This window comes from Felis catus, chromosome C2 (assembly GCF_018350175.1).
Source record: "Felis catus isolate Fca126 chromosome C2, F.catus_Fca126_mat1.0, whole genome shotgun sequence".
Taxonomy (NCBI): Eukaryota; Metazoa; Chordata; class Mammalia; order Carnivora; family Felidae; genus Felis; species Felis catus.
In genome coordinates, this window is record NC_058376.1 from 66,913,273 (window position 1) to 66,929,383 (window position 16,111).

Sequence of the window (16,111 nt, forward strand, 5' to 3'; positions counted from 1 at the left end):
CACAGGGCTATAGGAAAATAAGACTCCACTCATAAAGAGCCTGGTTCACAAACACAAACTCATCTGCACCAAGACCCAACAGAAAGGCAGCAGTTTAAAAGGAACCTGGGCCATACTTGAAGGAGACTTATTGACTAATTTTAGGCATGTTCTGTAGGGACAGGATCTGTAGCAACTTTATTCAGGAATATGTGCATATGTGGGTGCCAGTTTTCGTATTCCTCTATCAAGCTAGCCTGGTACTGGAAGGCACCATTTCTAATACCCTCCATCTACCTGGTTAGCATTACTAATTCCACCCTGGTATTCCCCTATGGGTCCATTCTACCCAATTCATCTGCCCCAACAGCTCAAAGTGCCTCCTGCCCTAGGAGTGGCCAGGGTGTGTGTGTGTGCGGGGGTGGAATCCACCAATGTAGCTGCTATGGTCATGGCCAGACCTTGCAGCTAACCACAAGGGGGGCTAGCATAGCCCCCCTCCTCCCCCCCCCCCCCCCCCGCCAAGAACACACTGACAGAAGCTGTAGCCAGGCCTGTTAGCGAGCTGGGCCAAGGGCCACCCAACCTACCAATATACTTATAGCAGTTGCAGCCCAGCCACAATAAAAGGGAATACAGAACCCATATAGGGGACAGCCTGGAGCACCTGGTTCTGGTGAACAGTAGGGATTGCACTTCTGGGCCACACAGGAAATCTTCTACCTAAGGCCATTGCTTCACAACTGGGAGATATAGTGGATCTATGTAATATGTAGAAACACACAAAGTGAAGCAAAATGAGGAGATTGAGGAATATATTCCAAATGAAAAAACTGATAAACCTCAGAGAAAGAACTAAATGAGACTGAGATAAGGAATCTACCTGATAAAGAGTTCAAAATTACAGTCATAAAGTGTTCACCAAACTTGGGAAAAGAATGGATGAACACAGTGAAAACTGCAACAGAAAGATAAATATTAAAAAGAACCATTCAGAGCTGAAGAATACAATAACTGAAATGAAAAATACTTGAGGGAATCAACAGCAGATAAGATGATGCAAAAGTACAAATTAGTGATATAGAAGACAGGATACTGGAAATCACCCAGCTGAACATCAAAAAGAAATAATAAAGATCATAGCAGAAATAAATGAGGGAGGGAGGGAGAGAGGGAGGAAGGAAGGAAGGAAGGAAGGAAGGAAGGAAGGAAGGAAGGAAGGAACCAGGATCTGATTCCTTGAAAAGAGAAACAAAATTAATAAACCCTTAGGAAAACTCCTCAATAAAAAAGAGAGAGGATTCAAATAAAATCAGAAATGAAAGAGAAATAATAATTCACACTACAGAAGTACAAGGATTTTAAGACAGTACTGCAAACAACAAGTATGCCAGTAAATGAACAACATAGAAGAAATGGATAAATTCCTAGAAATATACAATTCCATGAGTAAATCTGAAAGAAATAGAAAATACGAATGGACCAGATACTAGCATGCAATTAAATCAATAACCAACATAAGTCTAGACCAGATGGTTTCACAGGTGAATTCTACCAAACATTTAAAGAAGAGTTGATATCTATTTTTCTCAAACTATTACAAAAAAATAGAAGAGGAAGGAAAATTTCCAAATTCATTCTATGAGGGTAACATTATCCTGATAACAAAACGAGAAAAACACTACCCAAAAAGAAATCTGCAAGCCAATATCTCTGCTAAACATAGATGCAAAACTCAACAAAATAATAGCAAACAAAATTCAACAATACATTAAAAGGATCATTCACCACAATCAAGTGAGATTTATTCCTGTGGTACAAGGATGGTTCAGGATTTGCAAATCAATCAACTTGATATACCACATTAACAAAATGAATAAAAACCATATGACTATCTCAATAGATGCAGAAAAAACATTTGACAAGATGACATCCATTTATGATAAAAACTCTCAACAAAGTAAGTTTAGAAAGAGTATACCTCAACATAATAAAAGCCATATATGAAAACCCACAGCCAACATCATGTTAACAGTCAAACACTGAGAACTTTTCCTCTAAGATATGGAACAGGACAAGGATGCCCACTCTCACTACTTTTATTCAACATAGTACTGGAAGTCCTAGCTGCAGCAATCAGACAAGAAAAAGAAATAAAATACATCCAAATAGGGAAGGAAGAAGTAAAACTTTCACTATTTCCAGATGACATGCTACTGTATATAGAATATCCAAGGGTGCCTGTGTGACTCTGTTAAACATATAACTCTCGATTTTGGCTCAGGTCATGATATGGGCATGAGATCAAGACTCACTTGGGGCTCTGTGCTTGGCATGGATTCTGCTTAACAGTCTCACTTTCCCTCTTCTTCTGCCCCTCCCCCACTCATGCTGTCTCATTCTTAGAAAACAAAAACCCTAAAAACTCCATTAAAAACCACTAGAGTAGATAAATGAATTAAGTATTAAGTTGTAGGAAATTAATATACAGAAATCACTTGCATTTCTGTATACTAATAACAAAATAGCGGAAAGAGAAATTAAGAAAATAATCCCATTTGCAATCACATCAAAAAGAATAAAATACCAGAGAATACAAAGAATAATTTAACCAAGGAGGTAAAACATTTGTACTTTGAGAATAATAAAACACTGATAAAAGAAACTGAAGACAGCAAAGCAAATGTAAAGGCGTACCACACTCATGGATTGGAAGAGTTAACATCATTAAAATGTCCATACTACCCAAAGTAATCTACATATTCAATGTAATTCCTATCAAAATACCAGTATTATTTTTCACAGAACTAGAACATGTACTCGTAAAACTTGTATGTAAGCACAAAAGACCTCCAATAGCCAAAGAAGTCTTAAGAAGGAAGAACAAGACTTAAAAATATCACAGTTCTAGGTTTCAAGGTATACTATGAAAGCTATAATAGTCAGAACAATATGGTACTGGCATAAAAATAGACACATTCACCAACAGCATAGAGAGCCCAGAAATAAACCCATGCTTATAATGGTCAACTAATCTATAATAAAGGAGGCAAGAATACACAATGAGGAAAAGACAATCTCTTCAAAAAATGATATTAGGAAAACTGGATGGTTAAATTGAAAATAATAAAACTGGACCACTTTCTTATACCACACACAAGAATAAACTTACATGGATTAAAGACCTCAATGTGAGACCTGAAACTATAAAATTCCTAGATGAAAACAAAGGCAGTAATTTCTTTGATATCAACCATAGCAACATTTTTCTGGATAAGTCTTCTCATGAGAGGGAAGCAAAAGCAAAAATAAACTATTGGGACTACAACAAAGTAAAAAGCTTTTGCAAGTCAAAGGAAACCATCAACAAAACTGAAAGGCAACTTACTGAATGGGAGAAGATATTTGCAAATGACATATCTGATAAGGGATTAATTTCCAAAATACATAAAGAACTTACATAACTCAATAGGAACGAGTCTAATTTAAAATGAGGAGAGGGGCGCCTGGGTGGCGCAGTCGGTTAAGCGTCCGACTTCAGCCAGGTCACGATCTCGCGGTCCGTGAGTTCGAGCCCCGCGTCAGGCTCTGGGCTGATGGCTTGGAGCCTGGAGCCTGTTTCCGATTCTGTGTCTCCCTCTCTCTCTGCCCCTCCCCCGTTCATGCTCTGTCTCTCTCTGTCCCCAAAATAAATAAACGTTGAAAAAAAAATTAAAAAAAAATAAAATTAAATTAAAAAAAATAAAATAAAATGAGGAGAGGACCTGAAATGACATTTTTTCCAAAGACATACAGCTGGCCAACAAACACATAATTAGATGCTCAACAGCACTAATCATCAGTGAAATGCAAATCAAAACCACAATGAGATACCACTTCATTCCTGTCAGAATGCCTGGTACCAAAAAGACAAGAAATAACAAGTGTTGGCAAGGATATGCAGAAAAGTGAGCCCTGGTGCACTATTGATGTTAATGTAATTTGGTATAGCCACTATGAAAAACAGCATGTAGGTTCCTCAAATAATTAAAAACATAAACATCATATGACCCACTAATTCCACTGCTAAAGGTAATGAGAATAAAAACACTAATTCAAAAAAATATATGCACCCTTAAGATTATTGCATTATTTAAAATAGCCAAGATAGGGAAGCACTCTTAAGTATCCATCAATAGATGAATGCATAAAGAAGATGTCACACATATCCTACATACACACATAATGGAATGTTACTTGGTCATGAAAAAGAATGAGATCTTGCTATTTGGGACAACATGGATGGAACTAGAGGTTGAAATAAGTTTGAGAAAGACAAATACTATATGGTTCACTTATATGTAGAATCTACAAAACAAATCGAATGAACAAAAAACCAAAAAAACAGAAACAGAATTATAAATACAAAGAAAACTAGTAGTTGCCAGAGGGGAGGGTGTTGGCAGGTGGAAGAAAAAAGATGAATGGGATTATTGGGCGCAAACTTCCAGTTATAAAATAAATAAATCACATTTAAGGTATGCATACCCTACAAAAGAACTGTGCAATAGGTCTTTCTGCAGTGATGGCAATGTATTTATAATCTGAGCAGTCGAATATATTACTGCTAATCACAATGAGCACCTAAAATGAAGCTAGCACAACTAGGAACTGAATTTTTAACTCTAGGTATAATTAAATTTTCTTTTAAAATTTAAAAAATTTAAATTTAAACACAGACAGTTTTATGATTATTTTTACATGGTGGTATATCAAGGGAAAAAAAACAAAGCTATTTTTAAGACAGAATTATTAAATCAGTAATTTTCAAAATGTATTTGTATTTGATTACAAATGTTATATGAGCTTTTTTCCCTAAGTTCATACCAGTAACAAAACTTTTAAGGTATTTAAAAGCAAAATTTTGCTTTTTTTCCAACCCATTGAACAAACATATTTAAACCTATTTTTCTGAGTTGCTTTTAGAAAGAAGAGCAATTTCTTAAAGCATCACCATATTCAAAGATATGAAATAGAAATGTGTTTTTAAAATATTGACTTTTACTTTTTTTTTTATATTTATATGTGTCCATACATTAACATTGTTTATAAATGCCAAATAGAACAGGATGCCTGTAGGATATTTAGGGACTTTTTAATGTGGACTTTTAATTTCTATATATAAATATATTTTGTACTTATAAAACAGAAAAGTTAATTAACTCTTAGACAATTGAGAATAGCTAATTTTTATATAAAGCAGTTTAAGATAGATGTTGAGTATTTAAAGAAACAAAGATGAGATTAATAAAAATTATTTTTATTATAAATTCTAAATCTTGAAAATATGTTCTTGTTGATTGATATTTTCTTTTGAATTTCCTTACCAACAAGATATTGGAAGAAAAAAAAATCTCACCTTTTCTTCCCACAATGAAATCATTTTATCTTTCAGGTAGGTTAACTAAAATATCCAATTTTTAAAAAAATCTTTGCCGTATCATTCTCTTACTCTCCAGAACATTCTTAGGGACCAGAGTCCATAACTCTGTGTAATTCTCTGTCTTTTTTGTAGCAATTTAATTAACTAAATATTTATTAGTATTACAAATACTTTATTGAGGTATGTATATAAAATAAAAATCACCCATTTTAAGCATGACATATTAATTTTGACAAACATGCAAGACAAATATAAGTCATGTAACCACCAACAAACTAATGATATAAAAAGTATCGATCACCTCAAAAGGGTTCTTCATGCATTCAATTTTTACCTCTTCCTCTAGCCCCTCAATTTGACTGCATTTACTGTAATTTTATATAGTCATAAATCATAAATAATTTTGTGTTTGTTTTCATTCACTTAGCATAATGCTTTTGTGTTTCATCCATATTGTATATGTATCTGTGGCTTGTTCCTTTTCATTGCTGCATTATCCATTATGTGGATATACAAAAAATGTGTTTATACGATGGAAACTTCAGTTGTTTCCAGTTTGAGGCTTTTATGAATAAATTTGCTATTAATGTTCAAGTACAAGTCTTTGTGTAATATTTGTTTACATTTTCTTGGGTAAGAAAGAATAGAATTACTGGGTCATATGGTGAATTTAGTTGACCCTTGAACAATACAAGTTTGAATTGCATGGGTCCACTCATACATGATTTTTTTTCAATACAATAATGTAAATATATTTCCCTTTCTTATGATTTTCTTAGTAACATTTTTCCTTAGCTTATTTTATTGTAAAAATCTAATATATAATACATATACAATATATGTGTTCATTGACTGTTTATGTTACCATTAAGGCTTCCAGTCAACTGTAGGTTATTAATAGTTAGGTTTGGGGGGTATGAAGGAGTTAAAACTTATACATGGATTTTGATTGTGTGGGGGGTAGGCACCTTTAACCCCTGTGTTGGTGAAGAGTTAACTATATATATTTATAAGGCAAACTATTTTTTAAAGAAGTTGTATTCTTTGTATTTCCAACAACAATGTATTCGAATTTCAGTTTTTCCACATAATTGTCAACACTTGATATTACCAATCTTTAATTCTATCTACTCTGATGGGATCAGTGGTTTTAATTTACATATCCCTGGTGACTAATGATGCTCAGCATCTTTTAAGTGCCTATTTCACTTTGTACATTTTGTTTGGTGAAATATCTGTTCAAATCTTTTGCCTATTTTTTGAAATCAAGTGTCTTATTAATTTTTCTGTACTGTGGAAGGTAAAAATTTAAGGCTCAATTTTTTACTTATGGATATCTAATTGTTTCACCTCATTTATTGAAGACTATCTTTCCTCTGAATTCCTATAATGCTTTTGTCAAATATCAGTTGACCATTTATGTTTGTTTATGGCCACTCGTTTCATTAAAATTTATTTTTATCTTTACTTCAATACCAGCCTGTCTTGATTCCTGTAACTTTAGAGTATGTTTTTCTCCACCTTCTTAAATATCTGGAATATATATTTTTAAGCATTTTTAATATCCTTGTTTGCTACTTTTATCATTTGTTTCATTTCTAGGTATGTTTCTTTTGATTTATTTTTTCCTTTGCTTATCAGTCATGTTTTCTGAATTCCTTATATGCCTGCTACTTTTTATATAGTGGACATTGTGAATTTTACATTATGGTGGTATTTTGTTTGATTCTTTTTAATAGTGTTGGTTATTTTTCTGGAAGGCAGTTATGTTACTTAGAATAATGTCTCTAAGCTTTTTTTTAAGGTGGAGTTCAGAAGAACTTTTAGTTTATGGCTAAATGTGTTCCCCACTCCTAAAGTGATACTACTATATCTGCGTTTTTTTTGTCTATTAGGAGATCTCAGCAGTTTGTCTGGTAGTAACATGAAATATTCTCAGCCTTTTGATAACCTGGTGAATTGTTCAGCTTTATCTCTTTAGTGGTTCTTTCCCAAGCCTGGGGGAATTTTTTCACATGGAATTCTCCAGAGAACCATTCTATGAGTCTGATATATTCTCCTTGTGTAGCTCTTTTCTCTCTAGTATTTTACCTCATAAATTCTGGCTGTTTTTATAGCATCAGAGTCTGATCTATTTCTCCTCAACTCAGTGCGACCACTGATCTCTCTGTGTTAGTTTCCTGTGCTAGTCTAGTCTGGAAAGTCTCTCCTCCATTCACTAAATTAGAACATTAGTTTAAATTAGAATACCCAGATTCCGGTACTGAAATGTTCTAAAATGTGATGATTCCACAATTCTAAATACATTTTACTAGTAAGAACAAATATATTTAAAACCACAGAACTGTACACTTTATTTAAATCAGTGAATTTTATAATATGTGAAATATATCTCAATAAAACTGTAAATAAAAAACAAAACACAAGAAGAATACCTAGGTAAAGTTTACTTTGATTGTTATCCTTCTCTCATCCTATGTTGCCTGGTTGGTCAATCTGTGCAAACTGTGTCTTAATATATTTTGTACAGTTTTTTATTTAAGTTAGGAAATTAAACCCAGTATTCTAACTGACTTTTCAACAACCATTGCCTGACCTCCCCAACACTAAGGTATAACTTTCTAGTATTCTTATTTTTAATTCAAAGAGAAAAATAATCATTCTGGTTGATGTAATACATTCTACTTTCCTATTTTTTTCTTGTCAGTATTGAATTTGGGAACTCTATCATACCTGTATAAGTTTCAAGATATGAACTTGCTATATAGTATGTAATATGTATAATATTGCATTTACTTATTATATTAGAATCAGTTCTACTTATGTATGGAAATTTTTCAAAGTATTTTAACAATTTTCTGATTTTGATGCTCATTAAAGCCCTGAAAAATAGATAAATATAGCATTATAATTCTCATTATAAAGTAAAGAAACTAAGGCCTGACAAAGTTCATTAATTGTTTTCAAGGTCACATAACCTGTAAATGATAGAGATAGAATCTGCTGACTTTTAAAAAAAAATTTTTTTATGTTTATTTTTGAGAGACAGACAGAGATGAGTGGGAGGGAGGCAGAGAGAGAGGGAGACACAGAATCTGAAGCAGGTTTCAGGCTCTCAGCTGTCAGCACAGAACCCAACACGGGGCTCAAACTCACAAACCGTGAGATCATGACCTGCGCCAAAGTCGGTGCTTAACTGACTGAGCCACCCAGGTGCCCCTCTGCTGACTTTTATAACAATAGTTTTTGTTTTTGTTTTTGTTTTTTAGTTTCCAAAGTCTGTCTTGTTGGAAGGTGTAGAACTCTATGTGAAATAGCAAAACATCTCATATGGTAGAACTTTTCGTTTGTTGTAAGGAAGGAAGGCTATGTGGTGGAGTGGAAAGAAACTGAGAGTAAACCAATGGTTTGTCAACCAGATTCAATCTAAGTAAGAAAACAACATAGAACTTACCTGAAATGAGCAAAACAACAGTCATGTAACTAGTGTTTGTTTAGTTTAGGGAGCAAACAGCACAAATTTACAATTGTTTAGCTAGAAGGCATGTTGTAAATTCAGAAAAAGAGAATTTGTGTAAGCCTAATAAATATTAAGACTGACCAAAATGCCTGCTTAGTGCTAAGAGCTGTTTTAATTTCTCAGGAGAAATAAAAAAATTAATCGAATGATGTTTGTCTTTTAATAGGACAAAAGTTAATAAGTAGGACAAAATAAAAAACAAGAGAGAAATTTTTAATTTTTTGTGAATGAAAATTGTATCTCTGTTTATATCTACTATGGTGTCAAAACCTTAGATATAGAAAGTTATTTTTTATGTAAATTTTGTGTTAAATATATACTGTTTAAGAAGAGAAATAATTTAGGGGTGCCTGGATGGCTCAGTCTGCCAAGTATCCAACTTCGACCTCGGTCATGATCTCGCAGTTTATTAGTTTGAGCCCAACATCAGGCTCTGGCTGACAGCTCAGAGCCTGGAGCCTGCTTCAGAATCTGTTCTCCCCCTCTTGCTCTGCCCCTCACCTGCTCATGCTCTATCTCTCTCTCAAAAATAAAAAAATATTTTTACAATTTCTTAAGAAAGAAGAGAAATAATTTGGAGGTTAGTAATTATAATTTTATTTTTAAAAGGCATCTAATTATATACCTAAGCATCTATAGCTATTAGAGTATGCCATTTCTTGATCTATTTCCCCACTGCTAGCAAAAACATTTTATATGATTCTATAAAAAGATAAGACCAAGTTAAAGAGCAGATTGGGTAATCACTACTTAAATAATAAAATTGATGATAAAATATGACTGTATAATATGGCTATTATACAAGGTCACTCCATCCTGTGTAAAGGCATGGTATCCTTCCTGACGTTACACCAATCGCGACCTTACCTCTCCAACCCTAAGGCATTACTTTCCAATTATGTTTAATTCAGAGATTACAATAATAATGATTACTGTGATACATTCTAGCTGCATTTTTTTTTTCTCTCAGAGTTGCATTTGGGAACTGCAATGGGTTGGCTGTGGTGGATTTTATACAGAAGACAGTACTGTTAAGCATGGGGACCATTGACCTATATAGATCAAGTGACCTATACCAACGTCAACCACGGTCTCCTCGAAAAAACAAGCAGTTCATTGCAGGTAGGAGATAAAACAAAATGGTTATGAACTTGATTAGTTCATCTGTTTTCTCACCTTTAGATTTCTTGTCTTTCTTCTGTAATGCTATTCAAATGCATGGCAATATGAAGTCAATATAACTTATAATACTATGTAAATAAAATTGGGCGGAAATATAGTGAGAATCTTTGAAAGGATAAAGGAAGTGTTTAAATTTCAATTTGCTGCCAAAGTTAAGGAATACCTCAAGTTTCATAGGTTGAATTCCTAAGAAATAAGAGAAAATAAGAATTTATTAAATATAAAACTGCTGTGAAAATCAGGCTCTGTAGTTGAAAAAATTATTTGCAATAGTTGTATTTTAACAGGATAGTTTTCTTCTAATATCTCTTCTAATATTCAAAAATATAATTTTAAATATTCACTACTTTTAATTGTTTAAACTCCATATTCTAGCTGTCACCTTTCTTTATTGGAGGGTGATTTTCTTGGAGGTATTTTCACAAATGCAATAAACATTATTAACATTTTAAAATGCTATGAAAGATAACATTTTGCTTGACAGGACCAATAAATTTGTATAACTATAAAGGAAAAATATATAAGGTTAATTAATATATAAGCAGAAATACTTTCTATATAATGCCAAATTTTGGTATGCCAAATTATCCAAAGTTTACTGAAATTTCAGTATTTATCCAAATAGTTGGCTTTGTAAACACTGACAAAATTTTGCATATTTTCTGTCCACTGATATAATTTAGTTGATAAAAAAAAAATCAGTTGAGCTCAAAGATTTGCATATGGAAATACATCTATAGTATTATGTGTTTAGTTTATTAAATAGACTCATGTAAAGAATATTTTAAAATAAAAAGAGAACGTTATGATAGGTGTTATTTACTAAATAGCAAATGTGCCAAATTTAACATCCAAATGTTATAATAAAAGAAGTTTCCCTTTGGACTAATGAAAAATTAACTTGATATACTGAAATTCTTCCCTTTGTTAATCTTTTTTCTTTTTTCCTTTTTTCTTTTTTCCCTTTCCACATTGCTAATTTAGACCCTTTTCAGGAGCACAAAAGTTCTCCTTCAGAATATAGAAGTCTCTTTGTTTCCTGCTAGTGATCTCAGCTTTTAGCATAATTTTAGGAATGCTGGAAATTTCAAATTGTATAGGTTCTGCCTCTACCTTTTCTGGCTTTTGAAAGGAAGGCAGAATAAGAGATTGTGCATGCATGTTCCATAAGATTACCTCATGATTGGGAAAGAGAAGATTGATTTTTTTTAAAGTTTATGGACTCTAGGGTAGGAAAATATTAGGCAATACTTGCATACTGAAAGCACAAATTGAATTTGAAAAACTGGATCCTATGCCAGTATCTAAGTTACTTACTCAGTTTATACAATGGTATGACAAGGTGTATATTGTGACAAACAATATAACTGTTACTTAATTTAAATTTATTGAGACTCAATTATGATTAGAGCTTAGAATTTTGATGACTTTAAAATCTGGAAAAACTGTGATGAAGTCATAAACTTTGTTCATATTTCGTGTATAAAATGACTACAATGAATACTCATTTTATATTATAAAAATAAAATACCAAAGACTAAAATCCCTAAGCTGTCTTTTTAATACTAAGGATTGAAGACAACCATTTTGATTTTTATGAGGTAACATAAGTATTATTTACATGTGAAATACGTTTACTACATAAAAATCATATGACAAATATGACATCTACTCTTATATTTGATTAAATAAAATTACTATAGCACTGTCATCATTCATCTATCACCTCTTACTTTCTAATTGATTTATTTTTTTAATATCTCCTTTCTAATTTGGTTACCTAAACTTGCTGCAATTTCTTCATCTTGGCTGTTCTAGATTCTGGTATGAATCACTTCCTTTCACTTTAGACTATTTTTCTCTCTTTCCCCTGCCTGCTGCTGATGCTGATGTTCTGGCATGTTCCAAAGACAACTTTTGCATGCGTGGCCTGTCTAACTTTTATCCTGATTTAACGAAACGGATCCGTACTTCCTATCAGAGTAAGTTCTATAAAGGTTAGGCAAATAGCTTTTCTAAGTTTTAATGCCTGATTTAAACCCATACATCTGTGCTTAGTAATGTGTTTTTTAAAACACATTCAGCATGCATGCAAATTTTTGTTTTGTTATGGAAGTGCAACCTGATAATTTTAATAATTATATAAATACTTCAAATAGCTAATATCATTTATCCATTTATTCACACCCATTGTTTCAGTGTTTATTACAAACCATGCAGACCATATTCTGTTAGTTCCAGAGTCACTGTCTTTTGTTTTGAGGAGGAAGAGCCATGGTGCCCTTATAAATAGTAAACCTGACAATGCCAGTATCAATAATAATTGAATACTTTCTTATTTGGAAAACCTTATGCCATTGCTCATTTTTAAAAAGTATTATAACAAGGACTACAGTATTTTCCTAAGTAATTGGATTTCTTAGACTTAGCTAACTTTCCTAGTTTCTGTTGCTTTTTTTTAAATAGAAAACACAAACACACTGTGAAGTTGGGAAATTAAGGTCACAAACTAAAAATCCAATAATATTAACATTTACCATGGTAGAAAATGCAAATTTGAAGATGATGGAGTAAGCAATTCTAAAAACTAGTTCAGAAAGAATGGAGAATGAAGGCATGATTGGAGGTGCAGATATTATTAGTGATATTATGGGCTAACATTCATCGACAAGAAGAGGTTTACAACATATTGATCAGTGTTACGTTAAAAAAGAAGGAACTGGAGAGTGTTATGCTACGTGAAGTAAGTCATACAGAGAAAGACAGATACAATATGTTTTCACTCTTATGTGGATCCTGAGAAACTTAACAGAAGACCATGGGGGAGGGAAAGGGAAAAAAAAAAAAAGTTAGCAAGGGAAGGAGCCAAACCATAAGAGTCTCTTAAAAGCTGAGAACAAACTGAGGGTTGATGGGGGGCGGGGGGTGATGGGTATTGAGGAGGGCACCTGTTGGGATGAGTACTGGGTGTTGTATGGAAACCAATTTGACAATAAATTTCATATTAAAAAAAAGAAGGTTGCTTAACAATATATATGATGGCTTCATGTTTGTATAAAATAGGCATATACATGTATACACACACATATTGTTTGTATTTTGAATTTCTTCAGACCTCGCCTCACCAGTTTGTAGATGATTAATCGGATCACATCATTAATAATAACCTAAAACATTGTCTTCCCCTAGCTAAAGGATGCCAATTCCTGTGAAATCCTTAAAATTTTTCTGGGAATGCCCATAGGGTGACTTATTTTTCATCATAGGTATTCTCTAGTTTTCTATTCTAGTAGAACACCCCCTTTTTGGTTGCTTTTCACTCTTTTCTCCTGGTGACTTATGATAGAACACTGATATCTATGTTGGCTTCTGCTGATCCTTAAACAGAAACCAATTAGGTATTATGATATTTCTTGACACCTGAAAATTATGTAAAATTTCATTTCCCCAAAATAAAGCTTTATTGGAATGCAGTCAAACGCATAATTTACATATTATCTATGGCTGCATCCATACTACAATGGCAGAGTTGAGCAGTTGCAACAGAAAACATATGGCCCATGATATTCAAAATATCTACTATCTTGCTCTTTATATAAAAAATTAGCTGACTCCTACCCTAATACTATTCTTTCACACCCACTCGCTTCCACATAAAATGTTTCAGCCAAAACTTTTCCTGTAAATAGTCTCCACGTGGTTTAACACACATACTGGAGCTTCTGAATCTCAGTTTAGCCTTCTCAGGGTTGGATTCCCCCAAGACTGTGTGTGTGTGTGTGTGTGTGTGTGTGAGAGAGAGAGAGAGAGAGAGAGAGAGAGAGAGAGAGAGACAGAGACAGAGACAGAGAGACAGAGAATGTATCCATCTATATGGATCAAAAAAGTTTCTAAACATGAGACTGTGGCTTTTACACATCTCTTCTTTTAGTTTTAATGTATTTTCTGACATTTCTATAATAAAAATGCAATGCTTTTATAGTAAAAAGAGAAATTTTATGCTGAGGATAAGAAGCAGGAGAAGGCTCTTAATCATGATTCTACAGTATCAACCACAGTATAACAGTTAATGAAGTTCAGAGACATGCTCACTTATTCTGAGCCTTCAATACTCTTATACAGCCTTCAGATTTAAAAAGCAAAGATTTTAAATCTTCATTTAGGGTACTCTAAAATATAATTCCTATCTATATTTTCAAATGAAATTTCTACTACTCTTCTATAAAAACACTCCCCTTAAGCCAAGGGTATTTATCTTGCTATCCTTATAATTTATGCATATTATCCCCCCTCTGAACACACCCTGCTCAAATTTTACTTCCTATTGTAAACTTTTCCTCCTGCCATCAGAGCCCTGTTATGCCAATTCATTTAAATGCCTACAGTGTCTATAGTAGACATGGTAGAACGTGAACCAGTTGGTAGTTGGTGTAGATTCATTTGTATTTTATTTATTTTTATGCATGTGCTCTACCTTTCCAAATGCATGGGAAGAATGTGAAGAGTATATCTAAAATTCTTTATACCCTCTATACCTAGCACAAATATGTGCTCAGTAGTTAAATGATGATGGTAGTAAGATAGAGCATGACAGCAGGCTCTTTCTGCTCATATGAACAGCCAAGGGATTTTTCAGATTTGACAAGGGAGAACAGAAATAGCTTCTGCAGTTATTGGGTTCACTGGAATTTTGCAAAACAAATAGTTTTTTCTAAACAAAGATCTGAAGTGTCAAGACAGAAGTAAAATCAAGTCCTTAGGAGGCCATTAAGAGATCCTCCATGTCTCCACCAGTGAGCTCCCTAGAAATTCAGACAAGCCATGGAATTTGAAATCAAATTTCTTTAAAGTCTTCTCTTGATAATCAACATCATACAGGACTGATTAATGACTTGAAGGTATATCCTGGAATATGCTTTTAAAAATAAATTTTATGAAAACTTGCTTTTAATTTATTGGATCATAAAACCTGGTTATGTTTCTGTAGTTCCATTTTATTATAATAGAGACTATTTGGCCTTTCATGAATTATTTCCTAGCTTTCAGGAAAGGATATCTGCATTGTTCCTACTTGGGGAAACTTAATCCACTTCCACTGAGTGTCTATTCTATTCTGGGATTGTGCTCAGCAGTTTGACTCAGTGTTATATTATTTAATGGTCATTGTAACCCTTTATGGCAGATAGATATTTATCTGTAGATTCCTCCATAGATGAAAAAGAAATGAAGACAAAGGATATTAAATTAGTTTCTCAAAGTTACAATGAGTGGGAATTAGGCCTATCTGATGCAAAACAGACTTCATATGCTTTCCATTGTATTATTCAGTGTCTCTAAGTGTCTCAAAGTTTCAGGGTCATTGGAAATCAATCCCATTATACTATAATCAGAAACCACTTTTTTACCCAGTTTTTACCCACAATCAATGAAATAATATATTCAAAAACAAAACAATTTAAAATTATTTTTCACAATTGAGGAGATTAGACATGGTGCTCTCTGAAATCCAGTTTTTATCTTTTATGTTTTATTATATCATGATTATATATTATATTTTATTACATCTCAAAGTGACACACATTCTGTTTTGAACTTTATACTTTCATTTCTGGAGAAACACTTAAATACCAATCTTTTCCTGGGCTCTTTCACTGATCATTTTGTAAGATAGTTTAGGTTCCAAGGAACTGCCTACTAAATCTTTATTCCATCTGCAAATCTTTCACATCATAGAATAACAAAACTCTATGGCTCAAAGGAAATCTTTGTATTTGACAGATTATGATTTGTGGAACCAATAAGATGATTTGCAAAGAGCAGCAGGCATAGCAGTCAGAGGTTTATATCAAGTTCTACTTTTTCTACTTAAGAAGTACTCATTATATCAGTAATCTGTGGCTAGTCATTTAACTTCTCTGAGTTTCTTTTTTCTCTAATATCAAGTAAAAATTATAATCCCTTAACTCCCTTAAAGACTTATGGAACTTTTCTTGGTTAATGTTTGTAAA

General features: G+C 33.0%; 1 protein-coding gene across 1 annotated transcript in view; it reads left to right on the forward strand.

Moving 5' to 3' along the window:
* STXBP5L (syntaxin binding protein 5L) overlaps positions 1 to 16,111 on the forward strand; it is a 386,205-nt gene that overhangs the window by 273,694 nt on the left and 96,400 nt on the right. Inside the window, 2 exon segments of the mRNA XM_045036998.1 lie at positions 9,892 to 10,043; positions 12,014 to 12,085. Coding sequence (XP_044892933.1) covers positions 9,892 to 10,043; positions 12,014 to 12,085 — 224 coding nt within the window.